Source organism: Centroberyx gerrardi, chromosome 20 (assembly GCF_048128805.1).
Source record: "Centroberyx gerrardi isolate f3 chromosome 20, fCenGer3.hap1.cur.20231027, whole genome shotgun sequence".
Classification (NCBI taxonomy): domain Eukaryota; kingdom Metazoa; phylum Chordata; class Actinopteri; order Beryciformes; family Berycidae; genus Centroberyx; species Centroberyx gerrardi.
In genome coordinates, this window is record NC_136016.1 from 1,502,648 (window position 1) to 1,529,486 (window position 26,839).

The 26,839-nt window shown below is 41.0% G+C and overlaps 2 protein-coding genes across 2 annotated transcripts in view; both read right to left on the reverse strand.

The window, feature by feature from the left end:
• Positions 1-26,839, reverse strand: part of ryr2a (ryanodine receptor 2a (cardiac)) — a 246,807-nt gene that overhangs the window by 170,139 nt on the left and 49,829 nt on the right. Inside the window, exons 17-25 of the mRNA XM_078290909.1 lie at positions 26,737-26,832; positions 18,576-18,694; positions 15,456-15,589; positions 13,589-13,830; positions 4,147-4,339; positions 2,882-3,086; positions 1,905-2,009; positions 1,031-1,134; positions 466-549 (exon numbers count right to left, since the gene is read on the reverse strand). Of these exons, the coding sequence (XP_078147035.1) occupies positions 466-549; positions 1,031-1,134; positions 1,905-2,009; positions 2,882-3,086; positions 4,147-4,339; positions 13,589-13,830; positions 15,456-15,589; positions 18,576-18,694; positions 26,737-26,832 (1,282 nt within the window). The remainder of the gene's footprint in view (positions 1-465; positions 550-1,030; positions 1,135-1,904; positions 2,010-2,881; positions 3,087-4,146; positions 4,340-13,588; positions 13,831-15,455; positions 15,590-18,575; positions 18,695-26,736; positions 26,833-26,839) is intronic.
• mtr (5-methyltetrahydrofolate-homocysteine methyltransferase) overlaps positions 1-26,839 on the reverse strand; it is a 247,944-nt gene that overhangs the window by 38,827 nt on the left and 182,278 nt on the right. The window lies entirely within an intron of this gene.

Consider the following 26,839-nt stretch of genomic DNA (forward strand, 5'->3'; position numbering starts at 1 on the left):
TTTAAATGTTGATGTGTTGTATTATAGGTTACAGAGGTTTTACTCTGCTGTATTATTGGCTTTAGAGCGTCTATGCTCTAGAGCTGAAAACTGACTTTGTTTTGAAACTCGCGGTCTCGCGGTACATTTCTTTGAACATCCCGCCGGTCCGGTTGTGTTTTCCATGGTATTTTCAGCCATCTTCCATTAGGGAAACGTCTTCTTTACTGCATGTCGATCAGCTGGACATTTTAAGCACTGCTGCCACCTAGCACTGCCTTTTCGCACTGCATCATTGACCGTACACAGCCTGATACAGCCTGAAAATGTAAAGATAAGTAAAAATCCATGTCGACGTATTTTCGTAATTGATGTAGGCAATTAGGTCGACTAATCGTTTCAGCCTTAATATTTTGCACCCTTTTCCTCTTTGTTGAGTTATGGTGTCATTTGGTTTTTTGCTGTCTGATTGATAAGGTGACTTACGTTTGCGAAAGTTTCAAGCTCTTGACCTTCTCCACAGCATGTTCATCAGATAGGCCAACATGGCAACCCAAGGCCAGGAGAGTTCTGTAACATGCACACACGCATGCACACACACATGCACACACACACATCCACACAGAAATCCAAAAGGTTAATCATGGCCCATGACTGTCTGATATGGAGTCCATTATTAAATCAATGTTGTGACTTAAGTTCAAATCGATATGATGTATAGATGCTTAATAGACAGCAACATACTGCCTAGTATGACACTGACCAGGCCAGATGTCATTTTTAATAAAAGGACAATATTGGATCCATATATCGGCATATATTGACGGTCAGTTCAGACAGTGTATTCTCCATTTGTGAACAGCTGTAGCTATATATTGTTTTCTATATAAACCCCATGCTGTCCTTGCAGATACACTAATACACAAACACAACATTACCGACTTAATACTCATGAAACCAAAACCTGAAGTGTCCGTGATGGAAGGTGACCTCCCTGATAACCAGGTGATAGCTTGGTACATGTGTGCTGCAGTAGAGGACTCATGCCTACTTGAGAGTCTCCAGAGACATCTGCAGGTTGTAGCTTCGTTCCTGTTCTGGAAGCTTGGAGAACTCCACCAAACACGGATGCTGCCGCTTGTTATCATCTCGAACCTGAAACACGCACGCACGCACGCACGCACGCACGCACGCACGCACGCACACACACACACACACACACACACACACACACACACACACACACACACACACACACACACACACTCTATCTCTGGCACATATAGTAAGTGTCTCCTATTTCTCCTGTAAGTTTTTCCATCATGTATCTTAACTGTCATTTAGAGATAAAGATCTGAAACTCTGTAAAGAAAATCTGTCAACTTCTGGAAACAATACTAAAAAAAAAAAAAAAAAGAATGAATCATCGCGAATGAAAGTTCTGAAAATATAAAAAGCAGGATAAGAAAAAGGACACCAGGAAATTAAAATAAAATGTAGGGATATGATGTCCAATTATGTCTATTATAGGAGGTGCAATGAAAACAGAACATATCTGGTATTAACCCTCTTCTGAGTGGACATGCAAATGGATCAAACTTACTATGACCAACTGGAAGACCAAGTAATATAATACAACATAAGAAATAAAACCAATAGTATGGCATTTGCCTTATTTCATTTGTCTTAATTTCCAAATCTACCTTGATTAAATATCACTGAATGTAAAGAATCTGCCAATACCACTATCTAATTTGAAAGTTGCAACAAAATGAAACTTACCCTGCATAACATAGTGAAATAATAAGACCTCTAATAACTGTATTTAAGACATTTTAATACTTTTGAAGGCCTTAAATTTAAAGATTTTTTAAGATTCCAGTTCACTTTTGTCCATATGTGACTCTAGTTGTACTGATACTCACTGCTCCGTAGGTCCAGCCCAGCTCTATCTTGTTCATCACCCACAGCTCATGTATATTCTCTGCAAGCTTCTCCCTGATCCTCTCCAAGTGGGGTGGCAATACAATCTGCACACACACACACACACACACACACACACACACACACACACGCACACACACACACACACACATTTGAACCATTTATTTCCATCCACAAAGATAATGATGACCATATGCATAGCACTCATCAATTTGTGAATGGTGTTTGTGTTCTTCTGTGTCTCTATCCTTACCAGTGTTGGGTGGTGAACTTTTCCCAGTGATCGGTACTGTATCTAATTACTATTTCAATTTCAGTATTAATATTACAGCTACCATTCAGAAACAAGTTGTTGCTTTTGTTATTACCTCCTCTAAATATTGGATTGAAGTTGAATTATCCAAACCTATATTCCACCTCCATCCCCCAATTAGTTTTTCTTTCCCTCATAATCATCATCCTCTCACAATGAGATACATTGGATGAGAAATGGTAGAAAAGTTGACTTTCTCTGGGTAAGAATATTCCCAATTCCCAAACAATTATTTTCATTATCGATTAATCTATTGATTATTTTCTAGATTAATCAATTAATCATTTGTCAAAAATAATGACAAATGCCCATCACAAGTTACCAGAGCCCAAAGTAATGTCTTAAAATTGCTTACTTTGTAAAACCAGCAGCCAAAAAACAGCAACTGACGTCTACAGAAAACTTAAGTCATGGCATTTGATGGCTTCAGATGAGTTTGAATGCATCAACATTTCAATATTGTTGCTTTGAGTTGTTGTATTCCCACATCACCTGAACGCTTTCAAACACAGAATCTGACATAACAGATCTCAGAGTGCATTCATTGGCCAATCAGAAGTGAGTATTCAACAATGCTGTGGAAATTACCCTTACTTTGTGCCCCCACCCCACCCACCTAGTAACAACCCTAACACACATTCCTACCTGGCTGGTGTCTACGGGTGTTGGGGTGAATGCTGCCTGGCTCAAGGTGACAGTGGGTCCCAGCAGGTCTCTGGCTGCTGCCTGGTCCTGACTGGCTTCCAGCCTCAGTTTCTCCCTGGGCAACACTGCCTCATAGCATGGAGCATAACCTGGAGGAGGGAGGAACTTAAACTCTCCGTGACGACCCCCCAGGAGGAAACGAACCCTGGAGGAGGGGAAGAAGAAGACGAAAGACGAGACAAGGAGGAGAAGAGAGATTCAGGTATACACCCTGTATGATTTCTAAGTCAACAGTATCAAATGTATAAATCTCTGCAGTAAAGACTACAGCCTCTGGAAAACTCAAAACAATGAAGACAATGAAGAGGCCCAACCATAAATCATAATTATAATCATATTAGCCGTAAAGGAACAGTTGACCCCAATATGAAAATTGTGTCATTATCTACTCACCCTAATGTCAGTGGAAGCTCCATTGAGGTTTGTACAACCAACAAATACACAGCGAGCTAATTAGTAAGATAGAGGTACCACAGTTCCATTTCAGTCGTCTCCTAAACAACTGAAATTAACAGGGCCTGTTTTTTAGAGTTCCAAAAAGAGCATAAAATGACCATGAAATTTCTCCGAACAGCTGCAGCTGTTGCACTGTGAGTCCAAAAGGCCTACATCACCTGTACAAAAAAGCCACATTTGTACAAAAAGGCCTTTTTTCATAATTTGACTTCCATGTTTTATATCAAATTTAATTCTTGTATTTAATTTTATTTTTGTTCTATTTTATTTCCTTCACTATTGCTGTTTATATTTCTGCTGCATTTCGCTTTATTGCATGATTGTTAAGCACTTTGCAACTTCTTTTGAAAAGCGCTCTATAAATAAAATGTATTATTTTTATTAAGTATATTTATCTCATTAGGTAGCATTATTCTAGGTAGAGGAAACAGTAACTTGTATAGTGTGGCAACCAAAACAAGAAATGAGCTGATTCATTCTACAACTGGCCAGCCAATTGAGGAGGTTGTGCATGGTAAGTGAGCAAGAGCTTTTTAGCAAAATTTGATGGCTGCACTTTTTGGAACTCTTAACAACCTGACCCCATTCACTTCAATTATGTAGGACAAGGCTGAGATTGAACTGCATCAGCTAACTGGCTGCGTGTACGATGGTCAAACAAACTTCAATGGAGTTTCCTCTGATTATGGGGGGAGTAAATATAGACAGAATTTTCATAATGGGGTAAACTGTTCCTTTAAAGCACTGACTTGACCCCGGCGGAGAAGCTGGCCACCGGGAAGAAGAGGCCATCGGAGTTGAAGTTCTCGAACATGCCCTGAACTGGCTGGCCGTTGATTCTGAAGGAGATACTGGGCGCGCTCATATCCAGGCAGCAGCTCACTACGTCTTCCACCCTCAACAGATGCTGATTGGGTGAGCTGACTGTCCGCGCAATGCAGCCTGCACGGGATTGGTGGAAAAAGGGTGAGGGGGCAGGAGAGGGATGAAATTTAGGTTAGGTTTTTAGTCTGAAAAAGAGCAATAAACTTTTGAGTCACAATGCTACTAGCACGAGGCACTGCGAGCCAACTCATCACACTGACCCTCTGGAACAACTTGACTCATAGGAAAACAAATTCCCAGAGGTGGACTTCAGAAAACACTTCAAAAAGTAATTAATTGGACACTATGACTTGATGAGTCACGGTGTCATTACTGAAAAAGGTCATCATAAAAATTCAAGACAAGAAAGACATGAAGCTCTCTGTCCACACTGCAGAAAAAATGAGGCTGAAGAGGTTTTTCACACTATGAATTCTTAACACAGGGTTAACACTTAGCCCTAGGTTGTATTAGCGCTTCTTCATACACACTTAATTAACTAGATTTATCTTTAAGAGATTCACACTGTGCTCTCATTAACCCAATGTCAAATGCATGTGGAACGAACATCCATTCAGGGTTCTAAACGGTCAACACAAAAACACATGAGCGCAGAGACAATGCAAGTCAAAAAAGTTAAACGATTGGACAACACAAATTTGATACTTTTCCACGTTTCACGTTGGTAAGAGTTAACCCTGGGTTTACTCGATTTTCTGGAGATAACCCTGATTTGTTGTCTCAACCCCGATTTTAACCCTGGGTTAAAATCAAATTTCTGTTTTCTTTTATTTATTTTTTAGATTAGTTGAAACTTAAATGTTCCCTGTGAGCAAACTGGGTTGTTGCAGAAGAAATTAGTAACAGGACACACCAAAGACAGTTGAGTAAATGGATATTAAACATAAGCCATGTAGGCACTGCATCACTTAACATAATTTTGCTCGCGCATGCAAAGTTTGTTACAGTTTGTTGATCTTAAACTGACCCTAGGATTTTCAGTTTCTTTTATTATTTTTGCTCTTTTATTATTATTTGGTGTTATTGATTTTATCCTACATTTACTCTGCTTTTATCGCTTTTAACTTCCACTGGCCTGCTGCCAACAGCCTCTGCCTCTGACTCCTACAGCACCTCCAGAGCACACCTGGATTGGGCTTGGAGCCAAGCCTAAGACCCTGGCGTGTTCAACACCAATTGCCCCTAAACAGGTTCCAGGTGTTGGAGAGGTTGTCCTCTCCTACGACCTCCGTGGGAGCCAGTCCTCACTCAGCCTCGTCCACTGCATCGGCTCCCAGCTTGTGAGTCTCTCCTCGGTGCCGGCGACTCGAGTGGGTTTCCCACATCCATCCTCTCCTCTCTCCAGTTCTCCCTCCATACTTGTTGTGGGCCCCTCCATGGTCCATCACATTACTTTACCAAAAGCAGCTACCTTCTGTTCCTGGCGCACAGGTTTTACATATCAACTCCACACTGCTACATGAACAACTGTGATTAAAATTAGTTAATCCAGATTTAAAATTAATCAGAGATTTGTTGCAGAAATTTAAATTTCACCCCAGTTTAACCAATTTAATCTAAGATTGATCTAAACCTAAATTTAGATCATTTCAACCAAGATTATATAATTTTATAACAAAAAACAAGCAATGAAATGTGAGCATTTTGGCAATGTGCCTAACAAAAAATAGTATAGTCAAAAGGGGAAAAAAAACCTACATTTGAATAAAGAACTGTTTTGTTACAGTTGATCATCTTGCCAACTCGTTACACTGTAACCATTTCTTGCTTTCAACTTTGCTTAAGGTATCATGGTTTGCCGTAGACAGGTCCCCATCCACCATCCACTACAGGTAGAATATTCTCTCTTCAGGATACAGTAAGCAGTATCTTGCCTTTGTGTACATCTGTTGGTAAGAATCAGGAAGGCCGGACACATACTAGTGACTTGATTATGGTTTGACTCTATGTTGGGGTTGGGGGATTATTTGCAATGCTCCCTGTATTTTATTTATCATGTGCTATGTATTCTATGTGTTATGCTGTAGCAGGGAGCATCCCCAAGAGTAGAACCATATTCAAGCTGTATTGCTATCTCTATTTGCAATAAATGGTTAAGCTGTGACATGAGTGATTCCTGACAGAAATCTAGCTACCGCAATAAAAAACTAGTTGAGTGAGTGACACTAATCGTCAGCTGATTCTGTGGTTGCCTAGCAACAAAAATGCAGCAGGCTGCTCCACTTTGTAGGCTTCAACAATAAAAGGCAGTGCAGCGTGTCAGGACCTTACACTCACTGTAAACTGTCCAATGAAGCAGATATGCCATACAAACAATCTTTAAAAAAAAAAGACAAGATCACATCACCCCAATTTTAACATCTTTACATTACGTTCACATCCTTCTTGGAGGATGTGAACCTTACTTCTGCCACCAACATTGCTGACAACGCTAAAGTTTGCAGATAAACTCCCTGATATGTTGTTCTTCACAACAATTATTACAACCAATAGCACTTTAATCTGTACTATTTTATTTCATAAAATAGCAATGGTAAGCACAATCACTCACTAACTTTGAACTTTTACTTGGGAGTCAATATGGCAGTGTCAACAGAACAGTGACATCCAGTGAGGTCCTTATTTGCTGTCTCAAGTTTTGTTGTCTCAAGATTAAAAAAAGAGGGTCCTACTGGCTTTAGATTACAAAATATAGCCACTAGCAGCAATTCCGGGGTTCAAGCCCTAATTCACCAACCAAAATCATACCATTATGGTGGACTTGGGTGGTCCAAGGGGCAAAATTGTGAAGCAAGGGTAGCTGATCTGGCTAGTAAATTTGGTGTTAACATGCATAATTCATGTGAGATATGGCTTTTTAAAATTTGAAATGTCACTACTGTCCCTTCTTTTCACCAAATTGCATGAAATTTGGTACATATGTCTGAAATACCTTGCCAGATAAAGCTGCCAAGTTTGATAATGAATTTGCAAATGCACTCATTGGTTTGTGGTGGCCATATTGTTTATCCTAATGGACCCATATATTGATCATTTGTGTATTTACATCCCTTCTGCATGTGTACCAATGTTGGTGTTGATAGTTTATAAACTGAAAAAGCCTTACAGAAAAAACGTTTTCAAACAAATGTAGAGTTTATCCAAATGGACCTGTTTATAGATCATTTGTATATTTAGGTCCTTCCTAATTACTCACGAGTTCCCAGTTGGTTGCTGTACAGTTGGAGTTTCTCCTGCTGAATGAGAGGGTCGTCTCAATGTGTCTGCGTGTTGTGGAGGGGACTTTGATGGTGATGGCGTGTGGGATGCTGGAGAAAGCACTACCTACTGACACCATAGTCCAACTGGCAGACTTCAACACTCACGGTGGCAACGACTAGGATACCTGGAGGGGCGTGATTGAGAAGAATGGCCTTCCCGGTCTGAACCTGAGTGGTTTGTTGTTGTTGGACTTCTGTGCTAGTCATGGATTGCCCATAATAAAGCCTGGCTGGCACAGGTGACTCCGGACTCAGCAGAGAGGTACCGGCAGGCCAGAAAGGCTGCAGGTGTGGCAGTTGCAAAAGCAAAAACCCAGGTGTGGGAGGAGTTTGGAGAGGCTATGAAGGATCACTTTTGGACGGCCTCAAAGAGGTTCTGGAAAACCATGCGACTCAGGAGGGGAAGGCAGGACATTGCCCAGGCTGTTCCCCACAGGCACAGGGAAATGCTGAACTCAACTAAGGATATTGTCAGAAGGTGGAAGGAGCACTTTGAGGAGCTCCTAAACTCAACAAACACACCCTTTGGACAGGATTCAGATCTGGAAGATCTGGGGGCGGTCAGAGTCCATCTCCTTGGCTGAGCTCACTGGGGTTGTCAAAAAGTTCCTCAGTGGCAAGGTGTCATGGGTGGATGAGATTTGTCCTGAAATGCTGAAGACTCTGGATATTGTTGGGCTATCATGATTGACACAATTCTTCAAAGTCACATGGATTTCAGGAACAGTGCCCTTGGATTGGCCGACAGGGGCGGTGGTCCCATTTTTTAAAAAAAGGGACCGGAGGGTGTGTTCCAACTATCGTGAAATCACACTGCTCAGCCTCCATGGGAAGGCCTATGGCAAGGTCCCGAAAGGAGACAACCTCAGTTTGAAGAGGAGCAATGCGGATTCCATCCTGGTTGTGAAACAATGGACCAGCAATGGACAAGCTTTTTACCCTCTCAGAGATAATCGAGGGGTCATGGGAATTTGCTAATCCTGTCTACATGTGTTTTGTAGATTTGGAAAAAGCTCACAGCTGTGTTCCCTGAGGTATTCTGTGGGAGGTGCTGCGGGAGTATGGGGTGCCAGGGTTGCTGCCATGAGCCATTCGGTCCTTGTACACTCAGAGCAAGAGCTGTGTTCGTATTCTTGGCATTAAGTCAAGCACGTTCAACGTGGGCATTGTACTCCGACAAGGGTGCGCCTTGTCCCCTCTCCTGTTTGTGATATTCATGGACAGGATATCAAGGCGCAGCCGAGGTCTGGAGAGTGTCCAATTCAGTGACATTGAGGTGGTATCTCTGCTGTTTGCAGAGGATGTCATCCTTCTGGCTTCATCTGTCTGTCTGTCCATCTGTTTGTCCATCATGCACAACATCTCGGATGCCACTGAACCAAAGTGGCCAAAGGGGGTCTATGTCAGACAATATGGGCCTCATGCAAGAACCACTCGTACGAACAGATTTGTTTTGCCACATTCACCAATTTTCTCGTATTTAGAATTTCCTCTTAGGTACGAACAAAATGTACGAATTGTCCAGACCTGTCTTACGAGTCACGTACAATCAACCTGCTGTTCTCCAAAGGAAAAAAATAAACTTTGTTGTTGACTAATGGATTGTGTCTCTGTCACTTTGAAGAAATTTTGAGTTGAATATATAAATGACACTGTAAAGTAATGTATAATCATTTTTTCAAAAGAAGGTAGTGCGTAATTTGTTTTACCAGAGCCGCATAAAATATAAGTATCCATGTGGGTTACATAGTAGCCTATAAGTGCGCTCAATACAAAGACAAAACAAAAAACATTAATAATTGCCAGGTTATTTGACAAACACTCAGATGAGACAAAGGCAAGGTTAGAGTGTACTGGGGGAAATACATTATAGAGGGAGATAAATCTGATTTCTAGGTTATTTTACTCCAGTTGATAACGTTAATGTGGGTAAGTGCAAGTGAATCTAAATTTAGGTCTTACCAGGTTGAGGTTCAAGTCGCTGTCCAGGGCGACATCCTCTGCTGAACACCTGACACAGCCATATCGCCAATTATGGCAGGTATAGGCCTATTCTTTCATCTGTCTCTGTAACGGAGAATTCCTCCTGGCCCCCTCCTGTTGCAGTCATGGATCGCCTTGCTTTTTGCATCTATTTTCATGTCAAGCCATTTCTTTTTTTCTTTCTGTGACGGTGCCCTAACGACAAATCACTATAGTCCTATAATATTCCTATAATACTCCGATAGGGACTTAAGAGTGTCTGTGGTACTCAATAGTTAGTTTATAGTGACCTTATCATGGTATTTTTATCTTCTGTAGCCTAGTATCACTATAATATTCCTATAGAGAATTATAGCTTTGTTGTGATATTTATTTAGTATTCATCTAAAATGTAGGCTATAGAATACTATAGTTGTTTTTCGTAAGGGAACGCACAGACAACACTGCATTAACAGCATAAGTTATTTTTTCCCATTCCTTGGCTTTAGCAGGGCCTTAGATTCCACTATTGAATTATATTAAATATTATATGCTTTGGGTGACTTATTTCTGATAGTAGGACTTCAATCTCAGAGCTGGTAGACTTCTCCTTAGTCTTCCTGTCATTTTTATGAATGAAGCTTCCCGACATATGGGCCGGACGCCTAACCTTATATGGCATTATTGGGGCGTCAATTATGCAAATTCACAATTCTCGTGAACGCGCGTTCATTTAGAACAGGTGCCATTCATCATGTTTACGCAGGTCATTTACGACAGTTTTCTGAAGATACGAGCGTTTGGTGAATCTGACGTGGCACATTCGTACGAGTCCACCTCACGAAAAAAGTAAGAGAAATTTAAGATAAGAATATGAAAATGTTCTTGCATGAGGCCCAATGTCTGTTTAATTGTTTATAAAATATACAATATCACTGTCACACAAGATCTTGGATTTAACTTATGGATTTTTATTAAACCTAGGGCCATATGATGTATCTCATTGCTTCATGCGGGCATTTTCAAAATTGTACTAATTGGGCTAAGGAGGGCCCTACAATACGATATCTTGTATGTTGCTGATTGTTTGTTGATGAAACTAAGATGATTTGTTTGTGACAGCATGAATCATAAATGAGGCATAATTATATTTTCTGTCCTCATTTGTAGTAATGAAGATATTTTAACTTTAAGAACAATATTGAGTAAATAGGTAAAATAGTTGGTTGATACACCACATGAGGGTGTATCAATATGAAACCATATGAGACAATGTAAAAAGGGTTACTGCCAAGAATAAACACCACAGTGGTGTTTAGAGTACATAAGAAAAGGGACTAAATATAGCATAGGAGTGCCATAAAGTCAGCAATCAATACACCAAAGTGGCGTTTGGATTCCGTGAAACTCTGCTATCGAAACACCATAGTGGTGTTTGCAATCCATGAAAGTAAGGTATCAAAACACCAAGTATGCTGTTTTGGTTGACTTCATTGTTTTGAGAGCTTGATTGCATTTTGTGCATGAAATTAACTGTTTGGTTAAACAGTATCTTAGTGCTGACAGTTGCATTACGGGTTTTGAAAACTCAGTATTAAGAAATGTTTGTAACCTGTTGTGAAAACTGTAAAAATGTCATCTTCCGCTTATAAAAACAGTCAATGACTACAGGCCAGTCACTCTGACCTCACATGTCAGGAGGACACCATCATCTACCTGCTACACAGGGCTTACTCACACCTAGAGAGGCCAGGGGGCGCTGTGAGAATCATGTTCTTTGACTTCTCCAGTGCCTTCAACACCATCTGGCCCCTCCTCCTGGTGGAGAAGCTCTCAGAGATGCAGGTAGACCAAAACCTTGTGGACTGGATTACGGACTACCTCACCGGCAGGCCGCAGTACGTCCGGCTGCAGGGCAGCCTGTCAGACGTGGTGGTGGGCAACACCAGCGCACCCGAAGGAACTGTATTGTCACCATTTCTATTCACCCTCTACACCTCTGACTTCTGCTTCAACTCCAGATCGTGCCACCTGCAGAAGTTCTCTGACGACTCCTCCATTGTTGGCTGTATCACAGAGGACAATGAGGAGGAGTACAGAGACCTGGTTGAGAACTTTGTTGGGTGGTGTGTCAACAACCACCTCCCCAAACCCTGTCACTATCCAAGGGGAGGAGGTGGAGATGGTGAACTCCTATCGATTCCTAGGAGTGCAGCTCAACAACAAACTGGACTGGTCAGACAACACTGAGGCCCTTACAGGAAGGACAGAGCAGGCTGTACGACCTGAGGAGACTCAAGTCCTTCAATGTGTGCAACAGGCTGCTGCAGATGTTCTACCAGTCTGTAGTAGCCAGTGCACTCTTCTTTGCTGTGGTGTGCTGGGGAGGCGGCATCAAGGCAAGAGAAGCCAACAAACTCAACAAGCTGGTGAAGAAGGCCAGCTCTGTCGTGGGGCTCAAGCTGGACAGTCTGGAGGCAGTGGCAGAGAGGAGGATGAGGGGAAAGATCAATGCCATCCTGGAGAACCCGTCTCACCCTCTCTACGACGAGCTGAGGCTGATGAGGAGCAGCTTCAGCCATAGGCTCCTCCTCCCATGATGCAGGACAGAGCGGCTCAGGCATTCCTTTGTGCCAGCGGCCATTGGACTGTTTAATATCATCCGCAACCCCTGCACCAGTCAGCTGTGACCATCTCCGACCAGCCCCAGCCACATACCCCCCCCCAACCCCAATCCCCTCACCCATAAACTGCACTAGAATTTGCACTAATCACAATCACAATCCTCAGACTCAATTTTAAATTTATTTTAAATTTAATCATTAAAATGTATTATACTGGATAACACCACTCACACACTGTGGACATTGAGACACTTTTAATTGTTTTATATTTATATGGTTATATTGTTATGTATATTGCCTATATCCTTTCTGCACTATTCTTATTCTATTATTTTTTTTAATTACCTTCTCTTTGTTCTGCTACTGTACTGTACATTACTGCTGTGACACCCGAATTTCCCCTAGGGGATCAATAAAGTGCATCCTTATCCTTATCCTTATCCTTACCAACCACATCTACCAACCACACCCACCCACACAGTGCTGTAAGGCTCTACATTTCACTGGCATTTGCGAGTAAAAATTCCTGTGTGCGCATGTGAAAAAAAAGTTAGGTGCATGGGTGCGAGTGACTTCTGGCACCAATTAACTATGATGAAATCAGAATAAACAAGCACAGATCCTGTGCAGGCCCACAGCATGTGTGTTTTCAGTTCAATTCAATTCAGTTCAGTTCAGTTCAGTTCAGTTCAATGCATTTAAGCACTGTGACATGGTTATTATTAAATTACGTAATTCCACTAACGTTACTTAAATACCACAAGGTAATAAATGTACCTACCCTTAAAGTCTGTAGGGCAGCAGAAGACGAGTTATCAAGTTACTGTTTAATACTGTTACTAACACAGGTGAGTTTGGAGCAAATTGTGGAATTCGGATTGAGTACAATGCTGCTGGTCTACTGGTCTGTGCATCACCAAATGACAGACATGACGTGATGTGCACATCAGGCACATTAGACATCGATTTAGATCAATTTCTATACATTGACCAACAAAATCGGCATAAGGACACACAGAAGATTGAAATTAGCTACTGAGACCATAACCTCCTGTGGAAAAATGTATTGACTTTATATTTTTAGCGAAAAGTTGGGTTGTGGTCCCATTGACTTGCATGGAGTTGGGCCAGGTTTGGAGTCTTTTTGTAGCAGACAGAGGAATTGCCGCAGCCGCCACTTCCATATTGGCTTCAAAAGTCACCCGTGGTTTTGGCAGCTTGGTTACAGTACTTAGAAAATTGCACTGACTGCCCCTAAATTTTTGACTGTCCATTTAGGGTCACAGGTGCTCCTAAAAAAAAAAGTAAGCATAGAGCCCTGCAGCTATAACTGCAAACCATACATGCCAACCATACCAACCAACATCTCTCTCTTTACACACACAGACACCCCCCCCCCCCCCCCCCCCCCCCACACACACACACACACACACACACACACATACACACAAACCCCTCACCTGACCACAGATGGAGTCCATCGAAGCCATAGGAGTAGAGGTCATCGCCCACCCCGTTGCCTCCCCACCCCTCCCCCCCACCGGGGTAGGGTGCATAACCATCAGTGCTGGCCCAGCCCACCCTGAGGTGAGTGGCCTCGGCTGTGACAAACGGCAGCGCCTGGTCCACGATCAGCTCGTAGTACCACTTCCTGTACTGGGCGGAGCCATCACTGACACCCAGGAAGATGTTGGGACGCATGCTGTGGGGAAGAGGATAGGAGGGGATATTACTGATGCTGCATTCCATTCGAAGTCTAAGTGTGAAATTCCCCGCTGAAGGTTAGAATTACAACTTCTGTGCATTCCAGTGGTGCAGCTTGTAAAAACCAAGGGAGAAACATGGATGGCCAAAAGAAGGTGATGTTTGTGTGGCTTATTCTTTCTCATCGGTTTTGGCAGCAGAACAAATCAAGTAGGTGGTGGTTGGGTATGTGACATAATTCGGATATTCAAAATAATGTTCCTGAATGTACCTTGCGCTCCACACCTTGAGAGTGAATGAACGGCATTCTTACAGCCAAGCATTAGCTAAAATCAGCCTAGATTGGCAAATTTGTCACTGACTTTTTGACTTATTATTAAATTATACCCAACTTTTTCTGACCACTGGAAAGAATTTTAATGTGTTGACTCCCAAAGCATTTGACAACAAATTGGTACAGCTGATGCAAATTTGAACTACTTGCTTGTCTAAGTGGTCTGATCACAGCGCTTCCAATACACAGCGTAGTCCTCTCCCCCTGCTAAGAGTGTATAGAGAGTATGAACCGTGTTGCAGATATTGTATATTCATATGCAGTGTTGGGGAAAGTTACTTGAACTAGTTACTGAAGTTACTTAAAACTAGTTATTTTACTTTGTTACTTTCCCTAAATAGTAACTAGTTATATTACTAGGTAACTCAAAGTACTTTCAAGTTACCCACCTAAAAACATGCCTTTAATATACAGTACTGTATGTCCTCTGTATATACTGTATGTCCTCATCACTGAGTACACAACTGTTGGATGTAAAACATCCACTTCTGAAAGACAAGGCAGACTAGCTTTAATTTATTTTGGTACCACTGATATAGAGTAAACTAGTAAGATCAAAGAGGTAGCCTTGATCTCTCAAAATAAACAGCAGATAGCACTCATCCCCCGATGCACAGCGTACAATTAAAAATAATGTTCTTATCTTATGTGAATATTTCCAAGTTCTGAAGTTTATTGTCCATTCTGAAAGCCAGTTGTGGCCTACAAGTCTCTACTGCAGCCTACTGCATAGTCTGCTTTTAATAACATCATGCAGGGCAATACTTTAATACTTTCATTTAATCATTTGAAAGGAAAATAAAAGTAATGAAATGCAAGTTTGACAAGACAGACAGACAGACAGACAGATAGATAGATTGATAGATTGATAGAATAATAGATTGATAGATACTGCTGTTGACCTCATTTTTAGTCAGATAAGAAAGTCAGATAAATGACTAGAATGTAAATTGGCGGGACAATATAAAGTGGCAGAATGGGTTTCATCTTTCTAAGACGGTAGGACCTTTATTTAAACCTGTCTTAAGTGACAGATTTAATTTTTACCACCCTCCCCGCTCCTCTCCATAGACAATGAATGGATTCTGTCACTATCACTTTACCACAGCTGGGCATTGTGAATGGACATAATGCATAAAGATAATCTCTTGACATGAAAGAGCTCAACTAAATAGTAATAGGCTGAAGGTCTGCCTTATGTGTGTTCCGTTTTTGTTTGTGTGAATGCAAATGTGTTCATGTATGCAGCTTCGGCTGCTCTGTGGTTGTGCGTGTGTTTGTGTGTGTACCTGCTGACGTGGTTGACGAGGCGGGTCTGCAGTAGTAAGTCTCGGCCAGGCAGTAGGTTGTCACAGATCAGGTGCTGGTTAGAGCGCACTGCCACGCCGTGACACACACACAGCGAACACAGCACATCAAGCACCTAGACAACACACACCAGAGAATACAGGCACTATTAGAGGTTCAGCAGTATAAACATACACATATTTGCAGGCAGAATCAAACAAAAACTTACCAGTTTCCTGATATATTTCCAGATGTTCATACTGTGATTTGATTGGTTAAATGTAATGTGCGTGAGTGTTTTACCAAATTTAAAGTCTGACCTTACACTAGACAATATTTGAAGCAATTTCACAGTTTTAGACACATTTTCAAAGTCGGAGTAAAATCACAGCAGTTGCTGCACGCTCCTGTCACAACAGTCATTAGGTGGAAAACTCTGTTTTTCCTTGTATGCAATGAGGGTCTAAGGCTGGTGGTGCCGGGAAGGTTAGGCTATGTAGAGTGGGTAGGTTGTTTGTCTTGCTAAAATCTGCTCTTGTGTGTCTTGTGCTTTTCGCTGTTTGTCCTATATCATTTAGTTCTACAACTGATTGTTGATTAGTTACGTCTAGTTAGGCTCATTCTCTGTCCTCTGAGACATGCTTGTGATAAAGGGCTATAGATAAACAAACTTGAACTTGAACTTGAACATGAACTCAGTCGGAGCTGTTTTAATATCTTTTTCTCATCTTGACCGTTACGACAAAATCAAACATGTTTAATATTATAAGTCTTTAGTCTTGGCTCAAAAGGTGTGCGATGGTCAACAACGCAAATTATAATGCTACACTGTCAACAGCCAATAGGTGCGCTGTCTTTGGCTGACATCCGCACTGTAGTGAGGTGACAAGGCTCTACAGACAGACAGAGTAGTAAACATGGCGACGCCGGCAGGGAAGCGCAAGTCCTGGTTGCGTTGGACCGTCAAACCGGAGGAGAAACTGGTGGAGCTGTGGAGAGAACGAAAGTAGCGACCTACCTACATTTATCTCTTTATCTCTCTCTCTGCGTGTTGTGTATGTGTGGTTTGTTGTTTGTGTATGTGTAGATGGTGGAGGAAGGATATGTTGTAGCTTCATTATCTGTGTTTTGAGCCTGTATAATCCTTCACATGCACTGAAAACCTGCATGATGCAAGCAAGGAACTACTACCAAATCTCTGAAAAATCCTGCTGCAGTCTAATGTGTGATGCTGCATGATTCTCAGTCTTAACAGCATCTTAAAATGTGAGCACCTCTAGGACCAAAAACTGATGACTTGTTAAATGTAGGGCTGCCCCCTAATAGTCGACCAAACGTTAGTCGATGAGAAGAGTCTTGGTCGACCAAGTTTTCATTGGTCAGTTAGTCGCAGGAAAAAACCCCCAAAAAAAACCCCTCAAACTCCATTTGGGAGCAGCGCCTTGTCGTTAAAAAGTTATTAGACCAGGGTTGCACTTGGCGGGTGTATTGCTGGGGACCCAAGGACGTGCAGTGTCGGATTTGGTGCAATTTGGACACATGACACATTCAATATTAATAAACTTTGAATAAACAAGCGGACAGCGCTCTGTGCAGCAGTGGGGCTCAAAGCAAGCGACTTATAGCCTACGCCTATTGTGTGTTTTTTTTGGGTGAACCACAGTGTATTTCACCGGTGTTTCTGACCGCGAGAAGCTGTTACTTGGGTGTGTTTTTTCCCGTGAACCAGAGTGTATTTCACCGGTGTTTCTGACCGCTAGAAGCCGCGACTTGGGTGTGTTTTTTCCCGTGAACCACAGTGTATTTCACCGGTGTTTCTGACCGCGAGAAGCTGTTACTTGGGTGTGTTTTTTCCCGTGAACCACAGTGTATTTCACCGGTGTTTCTGACCGCTAGAAGCCGCGACTTGGGTGTGTTTTTTCCCGTGAACCAGAGTGTATTTCACCGGTGTTTCTGACCGCTAGAAACCGCGACTTGGGTGTGTTTTTTCAAAAAAAAAAAAATTTAAATAATTAAATTAATATCATAAACGTGCGACGACTAGTCGACTAATGACTTGAACTAACGACTACTAGTCGACTAGGAAAATATTTGGTTGGGGGCAGCCCTAGTTAAATGTGAGAATGTGTCAGACAAATTGTCATTTAATGTTTGGTAGACTAAACTACTGAACCCAAGAAGAAAAGACGACCTGTTAATTGTGGTGAAGAGGCGGCAACATGACTTAAATAATGTGTTTTCAGGAAGAGGAAGACAGTATGCCTGCCATACATTAGAAGACATTTAGTCTGACACACTGTAAAGATGCTAAGGTGTTGCATATGGAGATCCCCTTTTTTTTTTTACAGTTTGGGGTAAAACGTTGTAATACTACTTAATAAAGCTTTGTGTTAACCCTGGAAACACCGACAGCTCTCTCCAAACTCTAGTGTGTCTGTGCAGCAGAATTAATGAACGTTAATGAAGGAAGGTAGTTAAAGCTGCAAAAACTTTTTTACATTAAAATACAAATAAATAAATAGCATATATATTATCAGTCTGTGTCTGTCTGTGACCTTGTGTGTTCTTGCCTAAATCCCCTGTTTGTATGAAATTGGCTTTTCAATGATGTTAGGGTGTATACCATTTGCTGTGGGTGTGTCGTATAGGTGTGGCCAGCGGTGAGCTGGGATGTAGCTATCAAAGTGATGCAAGCAGCCACAGTGCAGGACTGCTAGCATCACCATACAGCAACAATGCAGGAAGCAGTACGAACAGCAAAGCTAAACATTCAAATGTACGGAAGAGGATTAGGGCCACATGTGAAAAATGTATTTGAGTTCCTAAAGTCAGAATTCTGACTTTATTCTCAGATCCGTACAGATGCATGGGGAACATCTGCGTTGCTTTTTTTTATTGCAGATTGGCCGTGTTCGCGGTCTACTTTTTCAACCCCTGTGGTAGCTTTATGGATGCTGGTTACCTCAGCCTCAGGGTAGATGCTGTTTCTTTAAGATGAGTGACAAGTGTTGGGGCAACAACTTGACCAACTGAGGGGGAGGAGGGCAGGAAAAACAATGCACTCCCTGCCTCAAGGAGACAAATTGCAGATTTTAAATTTAGAAATAAATAGTTGCCTGTACCTTGTGGTTGCGTCCATGCTTGTCTAGCAGAGATATAATGGATTTGATGTGTCCCTCTTTGATGATGTTTAACGCCTCAGGGCTCTCCACCAGCACACAGTGAAGCACCTCCAATATACCTATAAATACAGACAACTTTTTACTGTAACCATTCAAAACCAGGCCATCCTTATTAAAATGCCAGCAGGTAAAACAGAGAACATACAACAGTTTCATACTCATTCTGAATCAATTGGGGTGTAAGAGCTAAACAGTCTATACTGTACATGATGAAATTTGAAAACACCATTGATAAAAACTAATCTGGAAGCAAAAAAAAGGGGAAAAAACATCAAAGATGATATTCAGAAGAGATGAGATTAAGGCTGATTACATTTAACTTTGTCTCTTTTAGGAATAGGAGAGCGCAGACGCAGAACAAAACAGAAGAAAGATTGCTGTGTTATATGGATATTGTATTGTCCAACACTTTGCAGCATCTAGGCTTTCACAGTGAGTGACAGTTCCATGGACTTTACTGTTTTTCACCACAGCTTTCTCCACAACTCAGAGATAGGTTTTACTTTTTCAAACACCAACCTGGGAGGCAAGTTACATTAATTGAATTTCCTCAAAAACCATTATCACCAACTGTTCTTCAAAGATCTTTTATTGTCATTGTAGAAGTCCATCTTCATGTATTTATCCTGCATGCATCCTGCATTAGTACTGGAGACAATTCTTGCTTGAAACACTCCAGTTGCATGAAGAATAACTTCTTATAGGTATAAGGGACAATTCATAAAAAAAACTATTTTCCATGAAGGAGGCATTGATTTTTATGGAGGACCATAACTGCCAAAATCAAAAATAAATAAAGAAAGAAATAAATGACTCAATAAATAAATTAATATGCCATTAAATGCACCAAAAATAATATTAAAAATAAATGTAGGAATTAATTAATTGATAAAATGTGACATAAATTTATATTTCTGTTTTAATTTGCTTCTGTATTTATTTACCTTTGTATGAATTCCCCTATTTATTTATATTTCTGTTTTAATTTGACATAAATACAGACATAAATACAGAAATAAATACATAAGTAAATGTAAAAATGAATAAATTTATAAATAAAATGGAAAATTAAATAAATTCCCCTATTTATTTACTTTCCCATTTAATTTTCCATTTTATTTATTAATTCTTTTCATTTTATTTATTTCTGTATTTATTTCTGTAAAAATAATACAGAAATAAATACAGAAATAAATAAAATGAAAAGAATTTTCATTTTCCCCCTATTTATTTCCCCAAACTTATTTATTTCTGTATTTTCTTTTTACATTTACATTTCTTTATGCATTTCTGCTTCATTATGCAAATGAGGGGGCTGTGTGTTATGGGGTCAACTTTTCGCCTATTGGTTGATCGACATCAGAGTGCGTAGATCGACTATACATGCCTTACTCCCACAAAGCACTCTGATGTCGATCAACCAACAGGCGGAAAGTAATAATACAGAAATAAATACAGAAATAAATAAAATGAAAAGAATTAATAAATAAAATGGAAAATTAAATGGTAAAGTAAATAAATAGGGGAATTAATACAAAGGTAAATAAATACAAAAGCAAATTAAAACAGAAATATAAATAAATAGGGGAATTCATACAAAGGTAAATAAATACAGAAGCAAATTAAAACAGAAATATAAATTTATGTCACATTTTATCAATTAATTAATGCCTACATTTATTTTTAATATTATTTTTGGTGCATTTAATGGCATATTAATTTATTTATTGAGTCATATATTTATTTATTTTTGATTTTGGCCGTTACGGTCCTCCATACATTTTATCAGTTTCTATTGTTGCAGATACAGTATATGGTAGGGATGTGCATCTCCATCACTGAGGCCGATGCGATACGCATCTCGATGCATTGCCAACGATCCGATACATTAAAGATACATATGAAGCAACTACCAATGCGATACGATACGATTCACCCCTATTGCGATCCAGTGCGATTCGACACGATTTGATTCAACACAATGCGATTCAGCACGATACGATGCGATTCAACACGATGCAAAAGAATGATGCTATGCAATTCAATATGGTACAGAGAGTTTGATTTTATTTCTTAAGCAGCAAATCATAAATTAACTAAAAAAGTGCCATTTTTACTTTACATATTTGTTTCTCTAGTACTGCAACTCAGTACTAGACTCAGTCTTTTTGACCTCTAAAAACACACTTGGACCTTTCACAAACAGGCCTTTTCACAAGTCCTTTGTAGTGTAGTGTTCTCTGTCTCCAGTTTACAGTACAGTACACTTTTATAACACCTCACACAATTAACAGTTAAACAATTTAAGGATGCTCAGGATTAACAATGTGCAAATAACAATTAACATAGTGCAATGTGCCGTAACTACTGCCAGCAGACGGATGTGCTTAACACTCTTTCAGCAGGTAGGCTAACTCAGCAGTGAGCAGAAAGCAGTGGTGCGGTTTCTATATGAACAATAAAAAATAAAAATAACCTTTCACAAACAGGTTTTTCATAACTTCTTACAAATGTAAAAAAAAGGTAAACTATTATTGGCAGTCACAGGCTGCTGTAAACACTGCTGTCATAACACCTCACTAAATTTAACTCATATGTCCTACTTTAAGGTTTTTCTTCAGGAATATTAGTTGATCCACATGATCAGGATGAAGCAAACTGCGCTGTGCTGTAACTATGTCACCAGCTGTGCTAAACACTCTTTCAGAGGGCACACTTGTTGCTGGGATGGACAGGTAGCTCTTTGCCAATGCTGAAAGCAGTGGAAGATCCACTTGTTTTTTCCACCAATGCAACACATCACCACTCAGACCTAAAGAATCCCTCTCTCTGTACTTTAAGATTTCCTCCTTAGCTCTCTCCCTTGTGGTCTTCATCGGTGCTCTTGCAGTGAGGAAATCCCCGAACATCTGGTCCAAGGCCGTCTTCTTCTTGGGAGGGACATCATCTAGGGAGTGGAACAGAAGAGAAGAGGGGATTATCAGTTGTGCTGAAAAATTATGTCAGTCAATACTATACTACAAAAATTATGACTTACAATACGATACAATAATAACACATGCATCTTCAAATCAACATAGTTTTATAACTTTTGGCACAGTTCCTATCAAAACAAACCTGTCTCTTCCTCTCTGTGGGGGCTCCTGTCACCTTCTGTTTCAGCTGCCTGGCCCTCATTCAGTGTGTCACTGTCCCCTGCCTGACAATAATCAGTATAATCCAGAGATTAGCTATTAGATTTCCTTAAACTAAACAAATAAACATAATTTAAGTAAGACACAGGTAAATAAAAGAGAGAGAGAGAGACTAGCTATAGTATACTAAGTATATTCTTACCTCTCCATCCATGTTCACCACCTCTGCTGTTATCTTCATGAATATCATGTCCTTAGTGTCGTTGTCATCCAGGAAAGCCAGGTCTTTGAAGCGTGGATCAAGCGCTGAGGCATAGTGGAGGAGGTCTTGGAGATATGTGTAGCGACCATCAAAGTCCTGTCTGAATCGCTCCTTCATCTGGGAAATTACCGGTAGATCGCTCTCATCTGGCTGGAAATGCCTCTGCAGTTTGGCCTGGATTGGGGAGATCATTGAGATGGTGGGGTTTTTTTCCTCACTGAGGAGTGTGGTTGCCACTTTCAGAGGGGACATCAATTTGATGACCTCTTGGATCAGTGTCATGTCTTCCTCTGTCAGGCTGGCCATGCCTTCTCCCCTCTTTATTTTCCTTGACAGCAGGGTGTTCAACACGGCAGGCTGCTGCTCCCAAAAACGGTCCAACATGTCAAGGGAACTGTTCCATCTTGTGGAAACATCATGGACTAGCTTGTGGAAGGGCAGGTGTAACTGGGCCTGCATTTCACGTAGAGCTCCAGTTGCTTTTGGGCTTCTGTGAAAAAAAGTTACTACCTTCCTCACTTTCGCCAGAAGCTCTGACACCCTGTCCACCTTCAGAGATTTTTGCGAGGCCAGATTTAGTGTGTGTGCGATGCATCGCACATGTGGGTCCATCTCTGCACCAACTCCAGCCACTATCATGTTTTTTGCGTTATCCGTGACCAGCGCTGGGTTCTTGTCTTCGATGTTCCACTCGCGGCAAATGTCCTGCAGGAAAACCGCTAGATTATTCCCTGTGTGAGCCTCGTTGAACACTCTGGTCTGTAGAACGTGGTTTTGCAAAACCCACTCGTCATCAATGTAGTGTGCCGTGACCGTGATATACGAGTCAGTGGCGCAAGACGTCCAGCCATCAACTGTTATTGCAACTCTTTGGGCATTGCTCAGCGACTCAGCTATCTCTCGTCTCACTTTGTCGTATAGAACAGGGATTTGTTTTTCGGTGAATAGCTTCCTATTTGGTATGTGGTACCTCGGCTCCAAAATGTGGAGGAGGTATTGGAAGCCCTCGTTCTCTGTAACACTGTAAGGTTGGATATCTTTACAAATAAAGAAGGCGATGGCGTCGGTTATTGTCTTAGAACGGGTGGAGCTGCTAGCCAGCGGGGCGTGAAAAAAAGTTGCGATACTTTGCTCACCAGTCTTGCTAACGGTACCGCTGGGGCTAGCCAGAGCTGAATCCGAGGGGGAGGCAGACGTCTCATGTCGCCGCTTCAGGTGAGTGTTTAAGTTCGTCGTACTGCCTGTGTACTTTATAGCGGCACGGCATAGATTGCAAATTGCATGCGTCTTGTCAAGTTGTCCGTCTCTCTTGAAAAATCCGAAGTGTCGCCAAACACTTGATTTATAGGTATTCTTCGGTGGATTGTGTACCTCTTCCTCCTCCATGTTGATCTCTAATGTGACACGCCTCGGCCTCCGTAGTAGCCTCTGACCTCTGACGTCGGCCACTGATAGCAGTGGAGATGAGAGAGCGTGCTTGAGAAACAGTTTAGAAAGGAGGACTCAATCTACATATCAAATTATTGGTAACAAATTATTGGTCACATTTCTAAATAATAAAGGCATAGGGCCTCTACTAATAATTATATATAAATAAATCGGATTTTACCGATGTATCGCGAGTTCATCCCAAATTGTATCCGGTGCACACTTTTTTAATCGGGGCAATCGCATCTTGAACTTTTATGCCGGTGCACCGATGCGAATCGGTGAATCTTACCATCCCTAGTATATGGGGTGATGGGGGTGGTTCACAAATAGAAACACAGATGATGCACCTGTAGTCCTCCTCCATCTAAACTAAACACATCTGAGAGAGAGAGAATGTGTGTGTGTGTATGTGTGTGTGTGTGTGTGTGCGTGTGTGTGGTGGTGATGGTGGTGGTGGGGGGAGTGATGATGCAGCTATCACCTTCCTCCACTCAGGGCTAAATCTGAACAACATGGAAGTGATTCACAATGAAGAGCCGGAGTGTGTTTGTGTTTCTTATGTGATTGCACGTAGGTGTGTGTGTGTGTGTGTGTGTGTGTGTGTGTGTATGTAGTATATATGGGAGGTGTGTGATGAATCATGGTGCCTTTAAACACTGCATGACTCAATCTGCTCTATATTCTCTCTCTCTCTCTTGCCACATGTTCAGTGTGTATCATTACCTCCTATTGTCTGACAAACTATTTCTGTGTGCATGTGTTTGTGTGTGTGTATGAGAGAGAGAGAGAGAGAGAAAGAGACAGAAATGTGGCATGATTTTGCACACCTTATACATACATACATACAGTATACATATATATATATATATATATATATATATATATATATACATACTGTAAACTTTCACATATTGCCTTTTCTCATACTCAAATGTTCCTTTTCTTATTGTCTTGGCTGTTATATATTGTATATATTTATATTTTAATATATTTTTCCATTTTCCCACTTTTTCGTAATGCCCAAATCTCACATTGTCTTTCTGTCTCATTAAGTTATGACACTGATACTACTGCCACTACTTTGCTACATCCTGATGAACAACAACATAGGGATTGCAACAGAGGAGAGCATCCCATCCCCTGCAGATTCACCTTATTTGGCCAAATTAAATTCTGCTGTCGGTATGTACACTGGTGGGAAATCTTCTCCAAACAGTAAGTGACGAAAAAACTGTAAACTGCACAGTTTATGAACATCTTTAAAAGATAAAGAAAAACACAAGGCTTCAAGTTACCTCGAAGGAAAATAGGTGTGAGCTGATCATATCATAGTCGGAATTCGATCCATATTTGTAAAATAAGCCCCAATAGTTGTGATTGGATGAGCGGATTCAGAAAACACAGAAGTTGCGTAAATAGGCAACTTCCTGCTGCGGATTAAAGCTACTGTGTGGTGTCAGCAGCACCTGGGCCTAAAAGTTAATTAAGTATGGATACAATCGCTTTAAAGGAACAATCAGTAATATTTTACTGGCTTGTTGCACAAAATAACTATAATCAGTGGGGGTTTGCCAGTGTTGTTGATCAATGCCAGTCACTCCACTGTTACCTCAATGGCTGCTGAGATTTCGGGCTTTCTAAACAAGCAGTCCGGCCCATACTTTCTGTTTTGGAGGAAATGATCCACACACACCCTTGCATTCAGAAACTTTGTACTTTCCATTTGTTACTTGTTATTTGTTACTAGAGCACTGTCAGATAGCTACCGTTAACGTTAATGGGCAAAGGCTGTTGCGTTCATGTTTTCCCGAGAAGACGCATTGGAACGCATTTAGATTGGAAGTCGGTAATTCCAACTCGGAACTAACGACTTCCGACTTCCAATGGAATGCACCATTAATAAGTCTTGTGGACATACTGAAGAAGGCAGTCAGCCCAAAACGTTTGTGTCTCTTTGTTCTCCTGTGCCAAAAAATAAAGAAGATAAGCATTATTTATTGTTTTGTGTACGACCTACCTAAATTATTCACCAATTGTGCAAAGGATCTGCACCAAGTCAGGGGCTGAGCACGAGGTTTTAATATTTTTAAGTTTCATTTGCGCAACCATGGAAGAACGTACTGCAACGAAACCTAAAAACCCTGACAAAGCCTGCAATGACAAATCCCGCTTGAGTTTCCGAAGGAGTTGGCCTTACATTTGTTGGACAGGTAAGCAACCTATAATGTAGCTAATGTTAGCCACACAAGCTACATAGCAAACATTAACTAAAGTGTTTCCCCTATAATTTTTTCGTATAGCGGGGGGTTGACGCTAAGTGTCACTTCGATCGATAAGTAGTTTTGGGCATGCTTTGTTAATGTTGCATTTGCAGCACTCACTTTATCACAGGTAAAGTTACAAAACCAGATATATATATATATATATACAGATTTACAGTGATTTACAGTACAACACATTGCTGCCTAAATATTAATAGCTAGCTACGTTAGCAACTTCAACCAATATAGTAACAGCAGCAGCATAACTACCGTTACGCTACACTCATTATCATTAAAGTCAGTACAAAACATGACCAAATCAAGCCACTCTAATACCACAGAGTTACAGCTAGTGTGATGCTAAAATATTAAAACTGCATGTTTCTAACAAGTGACCATGACCTGATCATGGCTATTTGTAATTTTGATAGTGCTGTCACTCGTAGCCGATAGCCTACTACTAAAACAGATCCATCTCGACGAAATTTGGGACTCTTCTCTGAGCTCAGGTTCCCATTAATATAATACTTGCACAGCTGCTATGGTAAAAATCGGACCCAAATTTAAGGGTCTCATCCAAGCGGCCAAAACCATGGGTGAATTTTGAAGCCAGTACAGAAGTGGCGACAGTGGCAGTTCCTCTAATGTCCACTAGAGGCTGGCTAAATAGACTCTAAACCTGTCCCAACTCCATGGAAGTCAATGGGACCACAATCCAACTTCTTGCTAAAATTACAAAGTCAATAAATTTTTTCCACAAGAAGTTATGGTCTCAGTTGCTAATTTCAATTCTTCTTTTCAAAATAATTGTGCTATTAACAGGATATAATGGATATATAACATGGGGTTGTTTGCCTAGTGATTGACAGGTCACCAATTATGGGCCAATAGTAGGCGGTGCTGCGGCTCTGCAGACAACCCAAACTCCATCTTTGCCCCGCTGAAAGTGGTGATTTATGACCATTCTATGTTGCTATTGTTGTGATTGGCTAAACAAAGAAAAGTTGACCTACCAGAAGAGGCCTCCAGTCTCTCCAGTCTGCTTATCAACCAATCCAACGAACTAGAAAACTGGGCACAGTTCTTCCTGTTTCCTCTTATCAATGCAGCTAGGAG